Below are 18,262 nucleotides of genomic sequence, written 5' to 3'. Positions count from 1 at the left end.
GACACACATCTGCTTTGGCAGGACATTGCCTCGGCCAAGGGCGTTAGGCATTTGGGCTGTAATTTGTGGATCAAGTCACTGTTCTGCGTGGTCTCTCCAATTAAACCTCTCCCTGTGCAACTGGTATGGCCTCAGCAAATTCTTTAAAATCTAAGCATCTTTATGATGTTAGGAAGAGACTATATATAATTTATAAAGGGGGAATGAGGTTGTGTGTGTGTATGTATATATATATATACACACACTGTTTTGAAAAAATTATATGAGAAGGTAGCAGTTTATAATGAATTCCTTTTGGTCTTCAGTAAGATAAAATGCAACTCAAAAGGAACTTGCTTGGTTCCAAAGAGGCAACGTGCTCGTTGATTTCATTAAAATTTTTATCATTTAGCAATGAGTTAATGGTGCTTACTTAGGGGGGGGGGGGGCGGTGGGAGGAGGAAAAAGTAAATTCAAAATTACCAGGCTATATGGTGAATGTTTTTGGAGCCTGAATTAGCGTAATATACAGGAATTGGCAATATGCTGAAAATAATGCTGTGGAAAAAACCTGCAAAGGTTCTGCTAAGTTTCAAATGCTTCTAAACTCAAAAAGGTGTGGATTAGGGCAGGATGGAAGGTCATTTTCTTTTTTTTTTTTTCTTTTTCTTCCTTCCACCCCCCCAACTTAATGTATTTCTAAAAATACTTTTTTCCTCTTCTGCAAAAAGATAAAGTAAAAATTCCCCAGGTTTGATAGGGAAAAGAATTGCTACATAAAATACAGAAACAAAAACTATAGTGATGCTGGTTGGGTCCCCTGTGAACCGAGAGGTCTGAGCAGGTGGCCATGAAAAGCAGCACACCTGAGCATCCCCCAAAGGAGACTGTTGTCTGATCACTCAGAAACGCAGCGCTCTCTCCTCACTCACCGCCTCCCCCCTGGGGCCAGTGTCCTGAAGCATCCCTTCACCAGAAATGTTTATTGGGGCTTTGGTGACTGTCATTGTAGGGGGGAATCACTTATTTTTCTGAGGTGGTGACAAGCCTGGGCATTAAACCTCCTGGCGCAGGGTTGGTGGCATGCAGGCATGGGCATCACCTTTTGCTCCCCTCCGTCCCAGCTGTGTGGATCTAGCTGCCAGAAGCAGGGGCGTCTGCCAATGCACCTTTACCAAGGTGATGCTGCTGCTGTTGTCATCATGTTACTGTGATACTGCTCATTTAGCAGCTCCCTAGGCAGCATGCTGGATGTCCCCCCACCCCAGTTTCAGGCCCCTTGCTTTCCCCACGATGTGGGTGAGGATGCTGCCATGGTGCACATTGGTGGCAGATCCATCAGTAAAACCTGGGAGCTCTACATGCTGGTGTCCCTCGAGGCTGCGCATGCAGCAATGCAGACGGCTCAGGTGGAGAGCATGTGCCATGCCAGGGATGACCACTGTTTGTTTTGTTCCTTTCTCCCATCCAGAGTACAAGAAGAAGTACGGGGAGGAGCATGGCTCGTGCCAGGCGGGGATTGCAGGCTTCTTCACTGAGGTGAGCAGGGGCACATGCACGGAAGGGATGGGGTTGGTGAGCAGCTCTCCTGCCGCATGCCTGAGGAGGGGAGCCCCGAGCACAGCTTGGACAGTGGGCTGAGTGCTGAGCATGGTCCCTTCCTGCTAGCAAACACCCTCCTGCCTCATCTGGCCTCCTGGATGCCTGCATCTTTCATAATGCCTGCCCAGTGGTTCATACGTACATGCATGTGTCTCTCAAGGTCTATGGACAAGAATGAATGAATTGACTCTGGGAAATGTCCTCAGGGAATGTTTTTATTGTATACATCCCAAAACTCACATAGAGATATTTCTGTGTCTAGCATTAACTCTCTACTTTAAGAGATGATGTAAAACAGAATGGTTTCGTTTGTGTATGTGTACATGTGGGTATATGTGTCTATGTGAATATACATCTACACATGCACATACATACAAAAGATAAAGACTTTTTTTTCAGTTGTGCTTCAGTTCTTTATTTGAAAAAGATGGAGAAAAAATAGCATGGTAAAATATACTCTCCAGAGCTGTTCTAAATACCAGACCATGTTCTTTCCTGGACAGAATTCTATCAATCAGCCATGTTTTAGTTATGTCAAGAATTAATTTGTTCCCTTATGTATGTATTGATATTTTTTTGTAATGTTTCAGGGTTGGGGTTTTTTTTTGTTTGTCTTTGGGTTTTGGGTTTTTTTTTTCATGTTTTTCTAAGGAAAAAAAAAAGCTATTTCAGTGTCAGGCTCCTTGTTACTGTCATGTCAAGTATGTACTCACTACTAATTACACATGTGCTGATCTGTAGAATTTATTGTCCAGGCTGATATAAGCAGAATAAAGGTGTCCTCTCTGAAATGGCAGAAGGTGATTTCTGAGTAAACTGGGATGGCAGGCGACGTTGCCACAGTGGCACTGTCTGATAACTGGATGTTCAGCCAGCAACAGCTGTTTCCTGGCTTGTCTGCTCTCTCCAGCCTGTTTCTGTTCCCATGCTTTAAATCCTCCTTTGCTACCCTAGTTCAAAAGATATCTTTGAACTTTCATTGCTTCAGCCCAATGGCAGCTCACTGAGCAGGAAATGCAGATAAATGGCTTTTTGGGTCAAACAGGCAAGCCCCTACTGTATATTCAGCACTGCTGATGGTAAATCGTTCCTGCCGGTAAATGATCCCTTGACCTCAAGGGCATGGCCCCTCCCAAGGACAAAAGCTGTTGCCAAGCATGTCCTGCTCTTTGGTTGGGTTTGCAGTCCTGTCCCTGTAGTCTTATTAGGAAAATCCCTTGTTTAACATCTCCCCTGACTGGAACTGGTCACCCAAAGGGATCCTGGGCGTGGGAGCGTTTTCCCACAAGGATGGAGTTCACCCGTGGCCTTGCACTGGATGGATATGTGAGGCAAAGCAGCTGTCCTTGTGTCTCCTCCAGGGATGGAGAATTTAACCTAGGCTTAATACTTCCCAGGCTTAATTTGGTCCCTTGCTGGAGGTATTTAAACCTGCATCCAGGAGTAAGGTTTCCCCACGAGGATGCTGGATGCTTTGGGGCAATCTCTCTTGCATGCGAATATACCTTTGATTTTGATTCAAAAGCATTATCCATGAGTATCTGTCTACCTTTGGATGCTGGCTCAAACTCTGCCTGATTTCTAGTCTTTTAAAATCCTGAATCGTGCTGGGTGTCTGTAATGAACTATAGCCAGGTTGTCTGTTGAAGAGCAGAGTGTATCTGAGGACAGAGCAAGGCAAAGTGTTCCAACCATGACGTAACGCACACCCTGCTTGTTGAGTGCATGGCAGCTCTTTAGCTTCATAGTTGCAAAATCAAAATCCTTTGTGCTGTACCCTTCATGATTGGTTGGTATAGCATGTCAGCCAGCATTGAGGCACAGTCTGTAGCTGAGTGGTGGGTCTGGGTGGGCTGGGGCACTTCTGTCACTTAGTGGAGGTATTCAGGTCTTCTGGAAGATGTTTGGGAAATGTAGCAGGTGGAGAGAGATTTTTGGGAGGACTGTGTTAGCAGTGGTAAGTTTGATAGTAAGGCTGAGGAAGGTCTTTCATTGAAGTGGCCGAACAGCTGAGCAGAAGTGGGCCATAAAAGGGGAGACCATGTGTCTCTAGGGTGTGTGCTGTGACCTCCATGTTTGGGAATAAGGATATTCTCTACATGCACACAGAGTGGAGATTGTTGTAGATGGGCTTATAATTGGTGTTTTAAGTTAATATCCTGTCCCTTCTCCATTACTGAGTAAAGCATGAATTTTTGTCCAGTTTTGATTGTTACTTATTTTTTTCCCCATCCTTTTCCCCACACCCTTCTGTTTTTCCTGTTGTAGGAGCTGGTCATCATGGGGGCACCAGGATCTTATTATTGGACAGGAACTGTCAAAGTACTGAATCTCACTGACAACACATATTACAAGCTGAACGATGATGCTGTGATAGCCAGGCGATACACGTACCTTGGTAAGCAGCTCTCTGGTGCTCACTGTGAGAATGGATTAGTCCAACAACATATTTCAAGGCTTTGATGCTGTAAAGTTGATACTGATTTTTTTTAGTGGTGTAGAGTATTTTTATGAAAAGTGTGAAAGGAAGAACATCTGAATTAAAGAATATTCCATTTTTGTTTGCTTGTTTTAAAAAAACTTTGCTGTAATTTTTTTGACTAATACAGAAAATGCATTTTGACTGAAAAGCAGGTTGGATGGTAGTGGGCCTCCTACATTGCTGCTTTTGCCCTGTGACAGACAAATTTTTTGTCATTGGTTAGGCTGCGTGTCTGCTTACACCTGTTTTTAAAATGGGTACAACACATAATTACAAACTGTATATTGCAGATACAAATTTATTTCAACAAAAACAGCACCATGTAAGTGAAGTAAGTTTCACAACAGAAGGAGGTTGTGAAAGGATTGGCTATAGGTTTGAGTACATCTTTAACTCAGTTGTTTTTACTTGCTCTAAAACCAGCTAATGTCCCAAATAAACTTAATTTAAAGGCCACCTAATCCCCAGTGCCTAAGATTGTTGAGACCGAGAAGGCATTTCAAACAGTCAGTAGTTTGATATTGTTTGACTAAAGACTTGCGCTGACCTCTCTTTTTCCCCTTAACCTTTAGTCTTTAAAAAAATACCTCTTGGAAGATGCTGCTTTGCAATAGCTAAATGAGGAGTGTATATACACATATTTAAGGATATAAATACGTTTTGCCACTGACAGACCTGAATTATAGTGTTTACCATGTAGACAAGAGTCTCATAATTTACAGCAGAAGGCACATACAAGACAGCCTTAGAAGAAAAGCACTCTACTCTTCTTTAGTTATTATATATCATTTTAATGTATCAAATAAGACTGAATCTTTGATCTTCTTCTTTCAAATACACTCTTTCTTTCTTTGATCTATCTTCCCATTTTTCTTCTTGCCTAAACAAAAATCTTTTTAAGCCATTAACTTCTCTGACCTCTTTGCCTCCTGTCCTCCGCCTTCCCCCCAACCAAAAAGGCACGTAATTTTCCAAGCCTTCCTGCGCAGTGATTTTAGCCAAAGGAGGATACTTCTATCTGGTCAATGTGGGACTACCACTGTCTGATGTGATACTTTCTCTGCGATGATGTGGTTTCTTTGCTCTGTTTGTGTGTATGCCTGTTCCTGTTTTACCACTTTCCTTTCTGGACTTGCAGTTACTGAACTGCTCCCCGTACCTGCTTCACCTGTCCCTTGCCAAGCTCCACACACACCTTCCTTCTTTCAGCTTTTGGAAGAGTATTGGAGGGCATACTGTTTTTTCCCACATCCGTGAGCCCTTGAGCTGAATATTGGCACATCCTGGGCAGAACGGTTGCTAAACGCTAACAATGCGCAGCCCAGGAGGAGCGGTGAAACCCAATGAGCGTGATCCAGCTGGCTGACCCTGTTTCTCAGGCTCTTGCCTTTCATGATGCTTTATTTATTTATTTTTTTATTTCCCCTCTCCTCTCCCACCCCACCCCATCTCCCGCTCAGGATATGCAGTGACAGCAGGTCATTTCTCTCAGCCAACTACCACGGACATTGTAGGAGGAGCTCCCCAGGATGGAGGCATCGGAAAGGTGCGGCTTTTTGTCAAACAATAACGTGGTCGGATGCAACAGGGAAAAAAAAGTAATATTGATGCAGTTCCCACATGTCTGAGAAGCCAAGAGATTTTTGCCTACGGGGTAGTTTTTGAGCACTGTGCAGGGGAGAGGTGAGCTAGTTTGAAGTAATAAAATTTCTCCACCTCTTCCTCCCAGTGCCTCACATCCCTCCTCCCTCTCTTTCCTCTGTCTCCCACCGAATCCTTAAAAGAGTTATTTTAATATGACACTGGCAACGTTTATTTCACACCACTTCTGTTTAGGATTTGTGACATATAGGTATCACTTAAACCTTGCCTGGAAATGAAAAAAACTTGGAAAAGAGAGTTTGTGTTCTGCTTTTTTTCTTCATACATTTGACAATGCTTTGCATGTGGACTGTTTCAGTATTTACTTCAGGGTAGCATTTCTAATAGCATGAAATGCCTTTACTGGGCGATTTGATGTCTCTTTTAAAACTTCATAGTACGCTGATGTTTAGTGGATTAGAATCAGGGTTTCTGCCAGCTGTACTTAAAAATCTTGGTGATAGGCTCTTGAGAAGCAAAAAAGAAAAAAAATGGTTTTCCTGTAGACATACATATGTTTGATGTCCTAAAGATGTAAGCAAGTGAACGGCTAGATGAAGGTGGCTGGTGAGTTAGGTGTGCCTGTTTGTTCCTGTGTCGAGTTCCCAGCTGCTGTCAGGAGCAGGGTGAGGGTGAGCGCCATGACCCCTATACACTTTTGAACCAAAGGTGGAGAAGTGGGAGTGGGGAGAGAGAGGGAAGGGATGTAAAGGATCTGCTTTTGCCCCTCTTTCTTCAAAATATGGTCCTTTCGGGGCCTGCTGCCACGATGTGCTTGAGCAGAGATGTCCTGCAGCCCCCTTCTATCTGTGGCTCTCCTGCTACAACATCGGTCGTAGCCATAACTTGGTAGGAGTCACAACAATAAGGAGTGAGAGGTCTGCATTACCAGCAACACTATCCCTTGGTTTAAGCAGATTATTTCTGGTAGTAACAGTGTCCCAGGAGGTAGCAGTGCAAATGGGGAAAAAGGAATAAAAGTAGAGGATGAACTTGGTACATATACCTGATCTGGCATGACTAGGACACATGGGATATAGTAGCAGCGCAGTGGCTACTGAGAAGACCTATATGGGAAAGACAGTTTCCTTATCCCAGGTACTGTGTTATGGCTGCTCCAACGCACCTTCCTTCCAACCCATTTTCTCTGTGGAACAGATTTAATTTCTGTACAAGGAGGGAGAAAAAGAGCTGCTAACATGAGATCCTTGAGAAAGCAGCTGGCCCTGTAGTTTAAAGACTCTTGCTTTAGTTGCAAAAGCTCCCGTTATCCTCCTTTGGCATGGGATGTAGGTAGCAGGAATGCATGGCAAAGGGGCGGTAAGAGGTGTTGAGTACAGGACATTACACTGAGCAGTCCTGTTGTGTTTTCCACACTCTCTAATAAGCTAATCCTTTCCACTTCCCTGATAGAAAGTGATTAGCATTGTCACACTCTTTTCACTGGAGGTAAAGCCAAGACACTTAATGAGACGGAGTCATTTCTCCAAAGTCACCAGGAGTGTCATTAGTAAGACTGGGTTTGGAGTTGTGACACCTGGCAATGTGCTCTTGCTGCTAAATATGCCACTGCAAGACCTGGGGCGTCCTTTATATCTAGAGCAATTCTCCACAGTAAATCTGTGCTGTGTTCTCGGCTGAAAACAGCTTTGAACTGTGTCTCACCACCTATTAATAACTCACCACATATTCAACTATGTCAAGTGCTTGGCTCCGCCACGTGGCCTTGGAAGTAAGGGATCCTCTGTCCTGCAAACTGCGTGAGCACCTGCTAGGAGGGAGCCTGACAAATGCTGGAGGAGTCTCAAACGCTGACTGAGCCAGCCTTTCTGTCAAAGAGAGTCTCCTTCTACAAGCCATGTGTTTTAGGTCTTAAATTTTGGTACAAGATCTGTTACTGAATTTGGATCAATACTATTAGCCCTGAGAGTTCTTGGTAAAACTGTTTCTCCCGTGGAAACAAGCAATGAGTAGACTATGTTTGAATAGTTTTCTGATTTACAGATTGTTTCAGACAGAAACAGTGCAAATGCCTTGGGTGGTCTGATTGGGATTTCTACTCTGACCCTTTGCTAAAGCATCGTGCAGTCTGCAGTGCAGTACGTGCAGGCACGTGTCCCTGAGAAGGGAAGGCTGGATAAGGGAATGGGGGAGCAGGGTTATGCCTTCTCCGCCTTTTGCCCAGCTCATTTCCAGGCAGTCTCCAGATGCCACCTGTTTGAGAGTTGGACAGTTCCTTTACTAGGTGCTTTTAAATACTGACACATGCACAATGTGCGCATCCACACATGCACACCAAAAAAGTAGGCGACAAGATACTATTCAAGCATTTCTCATTATAAGGAAGAGGCCTGTATTCATCATGGGGAACTTTATGCTTCGTCTTATTTTAAAAGAAGACAGAGCAATAAAGTGGTCATGAAATTGGATCTTGGCAATAGCCATGGCCATGATCATGATTTAGATATTATTTAGAAAGCATCAATGCTCTAGCATTATGTGCTTCATAGTTAATATTGGTTAACTTTTTTCTTTTTTCACTTTTCAGGTTTATATTTTCAGAACAGACAGACGATCAGGCTCTCTGATAAAGATTTTTCAGGCTTCAGGAAAAAAGGTGAGCTTTTATGTACGTGTGTTTTCTTTTAAGGGGTAGAGAAGGGGGAAATAATGGTAGCGTCCTCTCAGAGCATCATTTTCATTCCACTGCTTCATGAGTTGTGAAGCAAATTCTGTTTCTTCTCATCCTCTTAGAAGAGCTAAGCCTATTGTACAGACCAGCCATATGCCCTTTCTCCTGTAGAAGGACTACGATGTCTGCTCAATGCCCATGTGACTGAAATTAAAGGTCTTGCTGAAAATTGTACTAGTGGTTCTCTTTAGCCTTACATAAATGTAGCAGCAGCTTCTGCTGTTGCCTACTGAGACGTGGGACATGGGTGAGCCTAGACGCAGAGATTTTCTTTTAGTAGATGTTACTGGGAGATGTGAGTAGGCTGGAGCTTAGTTTAATACACAAAGCCCCAGTCAATTTTTCTGTGTCCTGCTGTGACAGGGCAGATGATAGAGTTACGTTGTTTTGTGGAGGAGCAGCTTCATTGCCTCAAGAGATGATGATTTCCCCCTTCCCACCATGAATCAGTCCTGCATTTTGCTCTTAGGACTGCTGTCTTAGAGCTGACCCTCCCCCCCAATGAAATTTAGTGAATGCTAGTGAGTTCCAGTTCCCCCCATGCGATGTGTTTGAGTGGGGAACAGCTTTTGTTCTTCACTGGAGGCTTGCTGGAGATGTGTCGCAGGGGAAGCAAAGTGGACAGTATGTCTAACTATAGGTAACAACAAAAAGATGTCTTATTTGGGAATAACACAGTGACGAAACGATACCCCTTACCTGGGGTTGCCTGTGTTCTTCTGGAAGGAGAGGAAATACAGAAGAAAAACGTTACTAGTGGCTTCTGGCTTTAGGAAGACCTGCCACCCTTAGAAGGTTCTAAAATGTTTGACTGTATCATCAAGTTCGGAGTGTTAGCATGTTTTGTTATTTTTTCCCAACAAAACACAGTTGCAGTCTTTAAAAACATGCCTGGAACAGGGGAAAACTGCAAGGATGTATAGGTAGATGGTGTGATTTGTATTTTAGGGCCTCTCCAAAATTTGTCTTTCTCTGCATTAGCAGAATTGCAGACATCTTGAAAGGAAAAGACCTCCCAGTTCATCCAGGGCATCTCCTGTGTTTGATTGCTTCCTGTTCATTTCTTTCCCTGTTGACTTTTAAATGTCCCTAAGGATGTGCTCCTGGAGATCTATTCCTCAGCCTAATAAACAGAGCTATCAGGAAGTTTCCAGAGCTCAGCCAAAAACTTTCCTTTTTCAATTTAATTGTGTTATTCTTATATGTAACTTAACTAATCAAGTATTTACATCCTTCAAGTACTTCTAGGCTTTCATCTCCTCCTTCTCTATGAACATCTGTCTTCTACAAATTCTCTAAAATCCAGATGAGAATTTTATTTTAAAGAGAAGGCTGTCCTAAATCACCCTTTGTTTGTTTTGTGATTGAAATATAACTAGACATGCTCAGCAATGAGCACTGCCTGGAAATGAGCTCTCACAAAATGCTGCGGCCTTCCCAGTGCTGTGAAAGTTCATTGCTCTGACATTCTTGTTAGACAGATGTTAAAAGCAGGCCAGTTTCTTCCTTCCCTTTTTTATTGCTAGAGGCTGAACTAGGAAATCAAATGCAGACAAGAAAATAGAAAATGCACTGCCTTGTTACAAATGTTAAGTGCACAAACTTCAGGTTCTCACAGCACCATGAACTCACCCACGCTGCAGACGTACCATGTTGCAGTTAAGTAAATAATAGCCTTTCCCTGAAAACTGCCTGAATACATAGTGAAATGCTTTTCATAACTTTCACTCCTTACCCATGAGAAATTTGTTTTAAAACCTTAGTGGATTAAAAAAAAATAAACAAATAAAAAATCCACAAGGGAACTTAAGCTACAAAATAACTGGAATCAAATGATGTTTGAGGTCTGACCTTAAACCCACACAAACACAAAAATCTGAATTACAAACTGAAACTCTATCCTTAACTCACCCCACTATATATATTTAGCAGCTTTTAAATCTTACGGACATCATAGAATAGAGTTGCTGCTGCCCATCTCCTAGCATGCCCAGTAGCTCTGCTTCATGCAGCTAAACTTATCAGGTGTGGAAGGCTGTGGGTCAGAGATCTGCAATGAAGAATGTAAAGCATGCGAGAAATGGGATTCATTCTTTTTAACCTAAATAATTATTTCTGTAACCTCAATTTTTCCTACTATGTAAACAGCTCTCAATTTCAAATAAGAAGTAGTATCTTTTAATTTTTCCTTTGGAAGTTGCTTTTAATTTTGAGACTATGGTTTGTAGTTGGTCTCAAAGAGTATGCCTTGTGGTACCTTAGCAGAAGTGGATGAAATAAGGGTGGAATATAATTCTTGCTTTTGGTTTCCTTTTTGTGTTTAAATGTGTTTTGAAATTTGTAATGTGGGTGCCAGTTGGGAGATTGTTAGCTTTTAATGTTAGCCCTTATCAAAAATGATGTAATGTATTTTAAATGTAAATTAATGTATTTCTTAAATGTAAGCAATTAAGTTTTATCAAGCAGTAATAACTGGAGATTGAAAGTGGGTTAGTTTTTTTGTGTATCAACTGAAAAGCTTTTATTGAAAGTCATCTTTCTGTGTCAACTCACCTGCCTGTACATGAGAGGAAAGGCTATAATCAAACCCCACAACCAGTACTGCTATTTGAAGGTGATTGATACAAATAAGATACAAATAGAGCAGTGGAAGATAGTCCACAATCAAGAGGTAATTTTAGATGCCTCTTTTCATGGGTACCCTACCCCTTGCCTATTTTTCTTTTTTCTTTTCTTTATTTCTTTAAGGTATCCTCAGAAGATCTGTGGTACCCAACTTCAAGTCTTTTTAGGAATTCTGGCACTGGGCGTGAATAATCACTAGCCAGGATTTGGTTTGGGAAGCCTATTTCACCCCTTCCTGGTTTTAAGCAGTTGACAAGTGAAAGTTAGTCTAAGAATATTCTTTAAGTGTCTCACTTAAGCATGTCCCAGGGTATAAATTTTCTTCTGTTTGTAAAACTTCCAAGTTGATGCACTGTTACAGTAAAGTGTTTAATTCCTGCCAGAATTATCCCCTAAGCTTTCTCTGTAGGAGTGCTTGTGAGTGATAAAGCAGCAAGTCATCATTTGAAATAATAAAAAAAAACACGCCTAAATGATTTCCTCCTGTCTGTGGGCAGATACTGAATGCTTTGTTGTGACTCGGCTTGGTTACAGATGGGCTCTTACTTTGGCTCCTCCTTATGTGCAGTTGATCTGAACTCTGACGGGTTGTCAGACCTGCTGGTCGGAGCACCTATGTTTTCTGAGATCAGAGATGAGGGTCAAGTCACAGTCTATATCAACAGAGGAAACGTGAGTATGTACAGGAGATGACTTGCTAAGGGATGAGGGCGTGGGTCCGGGCAGGGTAACGCTAATGTCCTTCCAGCACTGCTTGGTGAAACTCGATGTCTCAAATAGTGGGGCTCTGGATGTCTCTAGCAGAGCGTGAAGTCACGGAAAACTCCTCTGGTATCATGGTTTCCCAGACACCAGCCCACATTCATCACAAAGCTGTGAATCTTTCAAGGAGGTCTGGGAAAGTTTCTGGTTTTATGTTGAAACTTGGTGGTATTTGTGGCTTTACATGAATTTGATGCCAAAACCAAGTAAGAGTCAGCAGCTTTGACTGAGTTTCCTTTGTGTTTTGGGTGGTTACTAGGACCTACAAACAGAACACAAACGTCTGGGGATTTAGGAGACCTTGTGAAGAGAAACCAGAGATTTAATTCATTTTATCTTTATATTATGCCCCGTATATAGACTTTAGGGGAAGTTCATATCAGCTGGTACTGTTGGACTTCACATGACCCAACAACAGTCTTGGAAAAGTCTGAATTTTCTTGTATAGGCAAAACAAGATCATTTTTATGTTGTATTTATAGGAAAACGATGGTTGTTTACGTATTATTAAGTATTTAATATTCAGGTCCCAAACCTGCTGCCTCAAAGGAGGAGTTGTTATGGACTAAAATGAAATTGGTTTGCTTCATCAGTATTTTGTGAACTTTAATGTATGGAGTTTGTTTATGCTAGACTTAACATTCACCACAAGTCCTATAGGCAGCATTTGGAAAACTTCAGAATTGCTTTTGGTGCAATTTTATTTTCTATTATCGCTCCTCCTTTAAATGAGATTTACTTTTTTGGTTTGATCTACAGGCTGTCCCACTTCTTATATTGCAGTGTTGCTGCTGGGTCCTCAGGATAGGGTCCAGAAAGCCAAGCAGATAATAGCCAACATTCCCTGCTCACAGTGAGAGCATGCATGAGTTAATATTTATCTTTTATAAAACAGTCAGGAAGCTAGTAGGAGTTTCTTATACTCCTGTAGCAAGAATTACTTGCAGGAGCAACGGCTTGCAGGATTGTGGGTTTTATTTGTGGGTTTGGACATTTTAAACTCTGTTTCATTCTGCAAACACCATTGCTTAAGAGGTCGTTGCAGCGTATCAGAGAAAACTGCATTGTAATACAAGCATGCATAGTGATGCTAGATTTAATATGCTTATATTTTCCCCTTTCCTGTGAGGAATGCAAAGAAATGAGTCGCACATACAGGCCTGCCTATCTCCTCTCTGTTGTGTTTCAATTTCATTATGTGGGATTTTCTTAAAGTCAGCAACTCCCCACAGCCAAGAAAAAGATTTTATTACATGTTCCAGAAGGCAGTTTACTCTCATTCACAACAGAAGCAAAACCAAAACAAAACAACCCTTGAGGTGGGTACAGAGTTGGATTGTGTAACTAAACTTTGTTTTCTTGTGGAAATGTTCCTTTCCCCTTGAGGGAAGACTCCAAGAAACTAATGCTTATATATCTGACCAGAAAGTGGGTGGGCAAGAAATACCAGATCCATATAAGGCTTCTCATGGCATAAGAGTACAAAGCTACTTTATTCTGAACTTTCCTCTGTCTCTTTATTTCATTAAGTCCCTATCCTTATTTTTCATTTCAGAAGGCATTTGGGGACTTTGCTTTAATCCTTCTGTCCAATACTTAAAAAGTTTTCAAATCCAATTGCCCAAATGTTCTTTGCTTAGGGGAAAATTCTCCTTAACTGGCTGGGGTTTAGCTGAATAAGCCTGGACTGAGGATTTCACTCCTTGGATGTAATCTGCCAGTAGAGCAAGCTCTGGGCTGTTAAATTTTAGGCATCTGGAAACTTTCATGAGCTCACCAAGCCCTGTTGACTGCATTTAGTTACATCATTGAGTTATCGTTTAGTTAATTTAGCATTTTAGTTATATCACTCATGCAATCCTCCCCTCCCCCCCCCCCCCCCCCCAAACTAAAAGACGGAAGATGGTTAAAAAACCCAAATAAATTAGATTTTTGGTACCCAGGCGATCTGTGTGCAGTGAGGGCGAGAGTCAGACTGCAACCCTGCCCCAGGTGCTTCCTGCAGCACATGGGCAGCTCCTGCGGGGAAGGCTCGCCTCATCCAGGGGTCGCACCATTTCCCTGACCCTGTTTTATCTCCTACTTGCTAGGGAGTGCTGGAAGAGCAGCTCATCCTGGATGGTGATGGCGCCTACAACGCACACTTCGGGGAGAGCATGGCCACCCTTGGCGACATCGATGATGATGGCTTCCCAGGTCAGTGCGATTGCCTCCTGGGCTGTTTCTCTGGAAATGCCAGCAGGGCTGGCGGCACTGCTGGTCTTCTCCCATGGCTGGGTGCCTCATGACATCCATTGCTCCTCCATACCCGACCAGCACCTGGGCTTGCGCTAAGGATAAATGTGCTTGCGTAGGATTTTTCTGCTAAAGCCTTTTGTAGCTGATTGTCCTTGATATGGGTTTAAGTCCATGTCTACACAGCTTGCACCCCAATCTCATTAACATTGCTTTGCTTTCCTTGCTGTTGCATTTTCTTCTTTCCTGTACACTTTATAAATGGCTTTAATACCCATGCCTCAAACAAAACAGAAACCTATGTCTTACTTCTTTCTTCTTTCCCATTTCCTTATGTCTTCAAGCCTTTCCAGTTTTGTTGACATAATCACATTTCTTATAATGAAGTGTAATTAAGAAGTAGCTTCTCACTCCTGATAGCATGTACTCTATTAATAATTTCTCTCCTTTGCTTTATTCTACCCCTGCTCCTTTCGTGGGCTGCCCAGTGTGAGGCCCCATGCTGTGATAGCAATAGGTGAGAGCAAAGTGTTGATGCTAGCACATTTTCTGCCCTGATTTCTGGCAGCGCAGATTAAGGACTTACAAACAAAGGCTGACTTACTCAGTGTGTGCCTGGATTTATTTCTTCCAAGCCACTCAGGCAGCAGTATCCCATTAAGCCTAACCCAATCTCATTTCAGGTTGCCCTCACAAATGGTGGGCATGCTCTTCCTCTGCACTTGGACATGCATTTGTGTGTTCTTGGTGCTGCTTGTGGGTCAGGTGTGGTGATGGAGAGACTGCAGAATGAGTTGGATCAGTCTGTGGGTATGAAGCCATTGGGAAGAGTTTAATTTTAGCAGCTGTGTAGTCACTAGATCCAACTAGGAGAGGAGAACGGGAGGTGGGATCACTCTTTCTGCAGGAGTTTGCAGTTACATTGGATTAAATGTAATTTGAAAGTGCATGTTCAGCAGCCTTTTTTTCTTCCTGCCTATCCATTTAATATACCCAGCCTCATTTTGGAGCCTTGGATTTTCAAGCGAACTTAATGTAGCACTACAGTAAATGTTTTGCCAATGCTGTCTTGGTGCACAAAGCTGATGTTCCCCTGGGTTGGAGATTTTGATATGAAAGGATTCTAAATTAACTTTTTGAGCATGGTTGCTGGTTAATAAACACACATTTTCATAACAAGAACATGTTTCTAATCAGGCACAACATAGCCACATGCATGTACAAATTCATATACATTTGTGTATCTTTTTAAGTTTATCTTAACCTGAGCTCTTCATGAAATCAAACAAGTTCCTTCTAGCCAGGTTCACATGAGCTGCTGATCATCTTCGTCATGGGGAGCTATTTTCCTATAGATAGCTGGCTTCTAAAATTGGGAAAAAGTTGGAATAATGGAATGGATTGTGAAATGTTTATAATCTGTACTGTTTTACAGATGTTGCCATTGGAGCACCTAAGGAGGATAACTACATAGGAGCAGTGTACATTTACCATGGGGACACCAGTGGTATTGTACCTCAGTACTCTATGGTATGTGACACTATCGTTTACGATACCTATCTGAAGTCACTGTCCCAGGGCCTGCAGAAATAAACCATATTTAGGGGTGCCTTTATAGGTAGCCTTATCATAGCTCTACATCCTTTTCTCAGTCCTGGTTCGAAGATGGCTTCTCCCAAAGTTTGTTCCTATCTATGCTGTAGGGTAAAATCATGTTAGTCAGGAGCTGTTTTTCACTGTCTTTTGTTACTGTTATAAGCTGTAGCTTTCTTCTTGAATCAAACGAAGTCTTGGGGTTTGAATGTCAGTTTTTAGAGATAGTACTGCTGCAGAGGAGAAATGAAAACCCTGGAGAGGTTGAGCATACAAATTATGGAGAGGCCAGTGGGGAGTTGGGAGGTTGCACTTTCTTCCCACAGAATCAGGCTTAGTGAGAAGGAAGAGGTACTAAATTTTCTTTTCTGCCCCGCAGAAGCCTCTTTACCCATCTTGTTGGCCCTCTCCTTGCAATGTGATAATATATCACAAGGTCATTCTTGGGTGCCATTCCTCTGACCGTTATTATGAAGTAAAATCTCGTCTGGGATATGCTATAGCATCTTGTGCAGAGATGACACAATGCAATTTAGCTACTGTAGCCAGGCAGTATGGCAGGCAGCCATTTATCAGCCAGGCAGATAAATTTATGCTCATGCTGCCCAACATGTGTCCCCTAGTCTCTGTCTAGCACATTTCTTTTTTCGGGGAGCCTGAATCTTCCCTTCCTCTGCGTGTTTGAAGTTCTGGTTGTTCTGTTTTGTGGCTGGGTGGGATCCTTCACAGTAAATCAGTTTAAGCAGAATTAAAGAGTTTAGTGGTTATATTGGAGACTCTTCTAACAGACCATAGAAGTTTAGTCCTTCTTCCTTTTACCATGTATATGCCATGTGCTGCTTTTTAGAAAAAAGGAAGTTAAATGACTCTTTATGGATACTTATAAAATGCACTAATGTGTGGCATGTGGAGGATTCTGCCCGTTTCTTGCTGAGAGCCACTGGCTGGGAGGTTCTTCTCTGGCTGTTGAAAAGCCTGGAGCTTTCCAGCTCTTGCTGAAAAGGATCAGATTTTTTTTTTTTTTGGTCATTCGTGGGAAAATTTAACATTTTTGAAAAAGGCCAGATCAGCAGGGTGAGAAATGAAATATCCTGCTTGCAGTCTCTCCCTCCCCATTGGAGCAAGGCCAGCAGACATGGTGCGTGCCTTTCCGCTTGGTCAGTGGGACAAAGCCCAGCTCAAGAGGGTGGCAGGGTACCATGATCGTTGAGTCTTGATACCAGTGTCCTGAGACAGCTGAGGGGGCACCACTTACAGGCAGTGCCTCCGTGCTGTTTCCCAGTGTCTGCTGCAGGGCACCAGGCACACCACCAGTTCATCTCCCACATGCAACCAAAAACATTGTATAACAACTTCAGCTCTTTACCTACCTGCCCTGGATTTGAACCCAGAGGTGAAAGACTTCTTGTATCTTATTACTATACCCCTGAGCCATCTTAATGCCCTGGATTTCCTTTTTTAAATAAGCTGAAAGAGTTGGAGGGAGGCCTTGAGGGTATATGTTTTCACCCTTTTCATTTTGTTCGCTTTGCCTACCCACCCTTTTCTTCATTTAAATTGCTGATCAATGTCGTTCCCTCACATCCCTTCAGCAGCTTTAGTGGTGGCTATGAGCAGAAGCAGCTTAATTGGCTTTGTGGCCTGCTGTTTTCATTCACGGCACTTAAAAGCAGAGCAGAGTTATACCTCTGCCTTCTAGGCTGTAATAGCCTGCAGATGTCTGCTGGGATGTTTGCGGGCGGGATTTACCACCCTAACTAGGACCCCCCAAAAATGTGATGCAAGTGTAAAGTGGGGAGGAAGTTACTTCCAGTTGTGTTAATCTTATCTGCCCATGAATAGGAAAAGGAGATCTGTACATGGCAGAGCACGGGTTTCTCTTTAAACTGGCCATCAGGGCTGCAGGACATCTTTCTTCCCCTCGTGTCTTTTTTTCCATGAATTTCCTGTCTGATCTTTTGTCCAATATTACATCCTTTTATGGGAAGGCCAGGAAAAGCTGGTTGCATGTCACAAGCTGTGAAGCACCACCAACAGCCTTGAAATTACTTCGTGGGATGGGTTTCCTCTGTCTATAACTCCTGCAGTCAGATGTTGATTTGAGTTCAGGACTTGGATTGGTGGCCCAGCGTAATGAATGAGAGCTGGGAGACATCTGATTGCCTTAGAAAATGAGATTTTGATATATTAATTTGCTTTAGACAAAGGCATTTACAATTCAAACCGTTTAGAGAAAGTTTTTGTGTTAGTGATTTAAAAAAAAAAAAGCTATGTTAGAAGTTAATTAATCTTTGTGTTGAGGAGACAGAAATGAGATACAGCTTCCAAATTGACACAAAATACTGCATAATAGCTGATGGAAACCAGAATTTCCAAGTAGGATGAAAATTAATCATTTAGACTTTGAGTATGCTGGCGAACTTTGTGAAAAGGAATGGTTGTGCAGGATTTTGTGTTTCAAGTAATCATTAATTTTGTTAAGATGCTGCTTAAAACTTTTATTTACAGAAATAAAGGTAATGCAAAAAAAAAAAAGGTAAAATCTCTACGGTGCAGTTAAATTCCACCCCCCCGCCCTGCCAAGAAATCTGTTTGATGTATTTTGCTTGGGTCTGCATGAGGGTTGTAATGCAGGTGTGTTTTTTAATCCA

The 18,262-nt window shown here is 42.4% G+C and overlaps 1 protein-coding gene across 1 annotated transcript in view; it reads left to right on the top strand.

The window, feature by feature from the left end:
• The window catches only part of ITGA9 (integrin subunit alpha 9), a 225,956-nt gene that overhangs the window by 23,870 nt on the left and 183,824 nt on the right, over positions 1-18,262 (top strand). The window contains exons 5-11 of the mRNA XM_075493530.1: positions 1,451-1,518; positions 3,850-3,979; positions 5,524-5,609; positions 8,253-8,321; positions 11,556-11,693; positions 13,874-13,979; positions 15,454-15,548. Of these exons, the coding sequence (XP_075349645.1) occupies positions 1,451-1,518; positions 3,850-3,979; positions 5,524-5,609; positions 8,253-8,321; positions 11,556-11,693; positions 13,874-13,979; positions 15,454-15,548 (692 nt within the window). The remainder of the gene's footprint in view (positions 1-1,450; positions 1,519-3,849; positions 3,980-5,523; positions 5,610-8,252; positions 8,322-11,555; positions 11,694-13,873; positions 13,980-15,453; positions 15,549-18,262) is intronic.

The sequence above is a fragment of the Mycteria americana genome, chromosome 2, assembly GCF_035582795.1.
Source record: "Mycteria americana isolate JAX WOST 10 ecotype Jacksonville Zoo and Gardens chromosome 2, USCA_MyAme_1.0, whole genome shotgun sequence".
Taxonomy (NCBI): Eukaryota; Metazoa; Chordata; class Aves; order Ciconiiformes; family Ciconiidae; genus Mycteria; species Mycteria americana.
The sequence above is the reverse complement of the archived record's forward strand: the minus strand, read 5'-3'. Positions and strand labels throughout refer to the sequence as shown.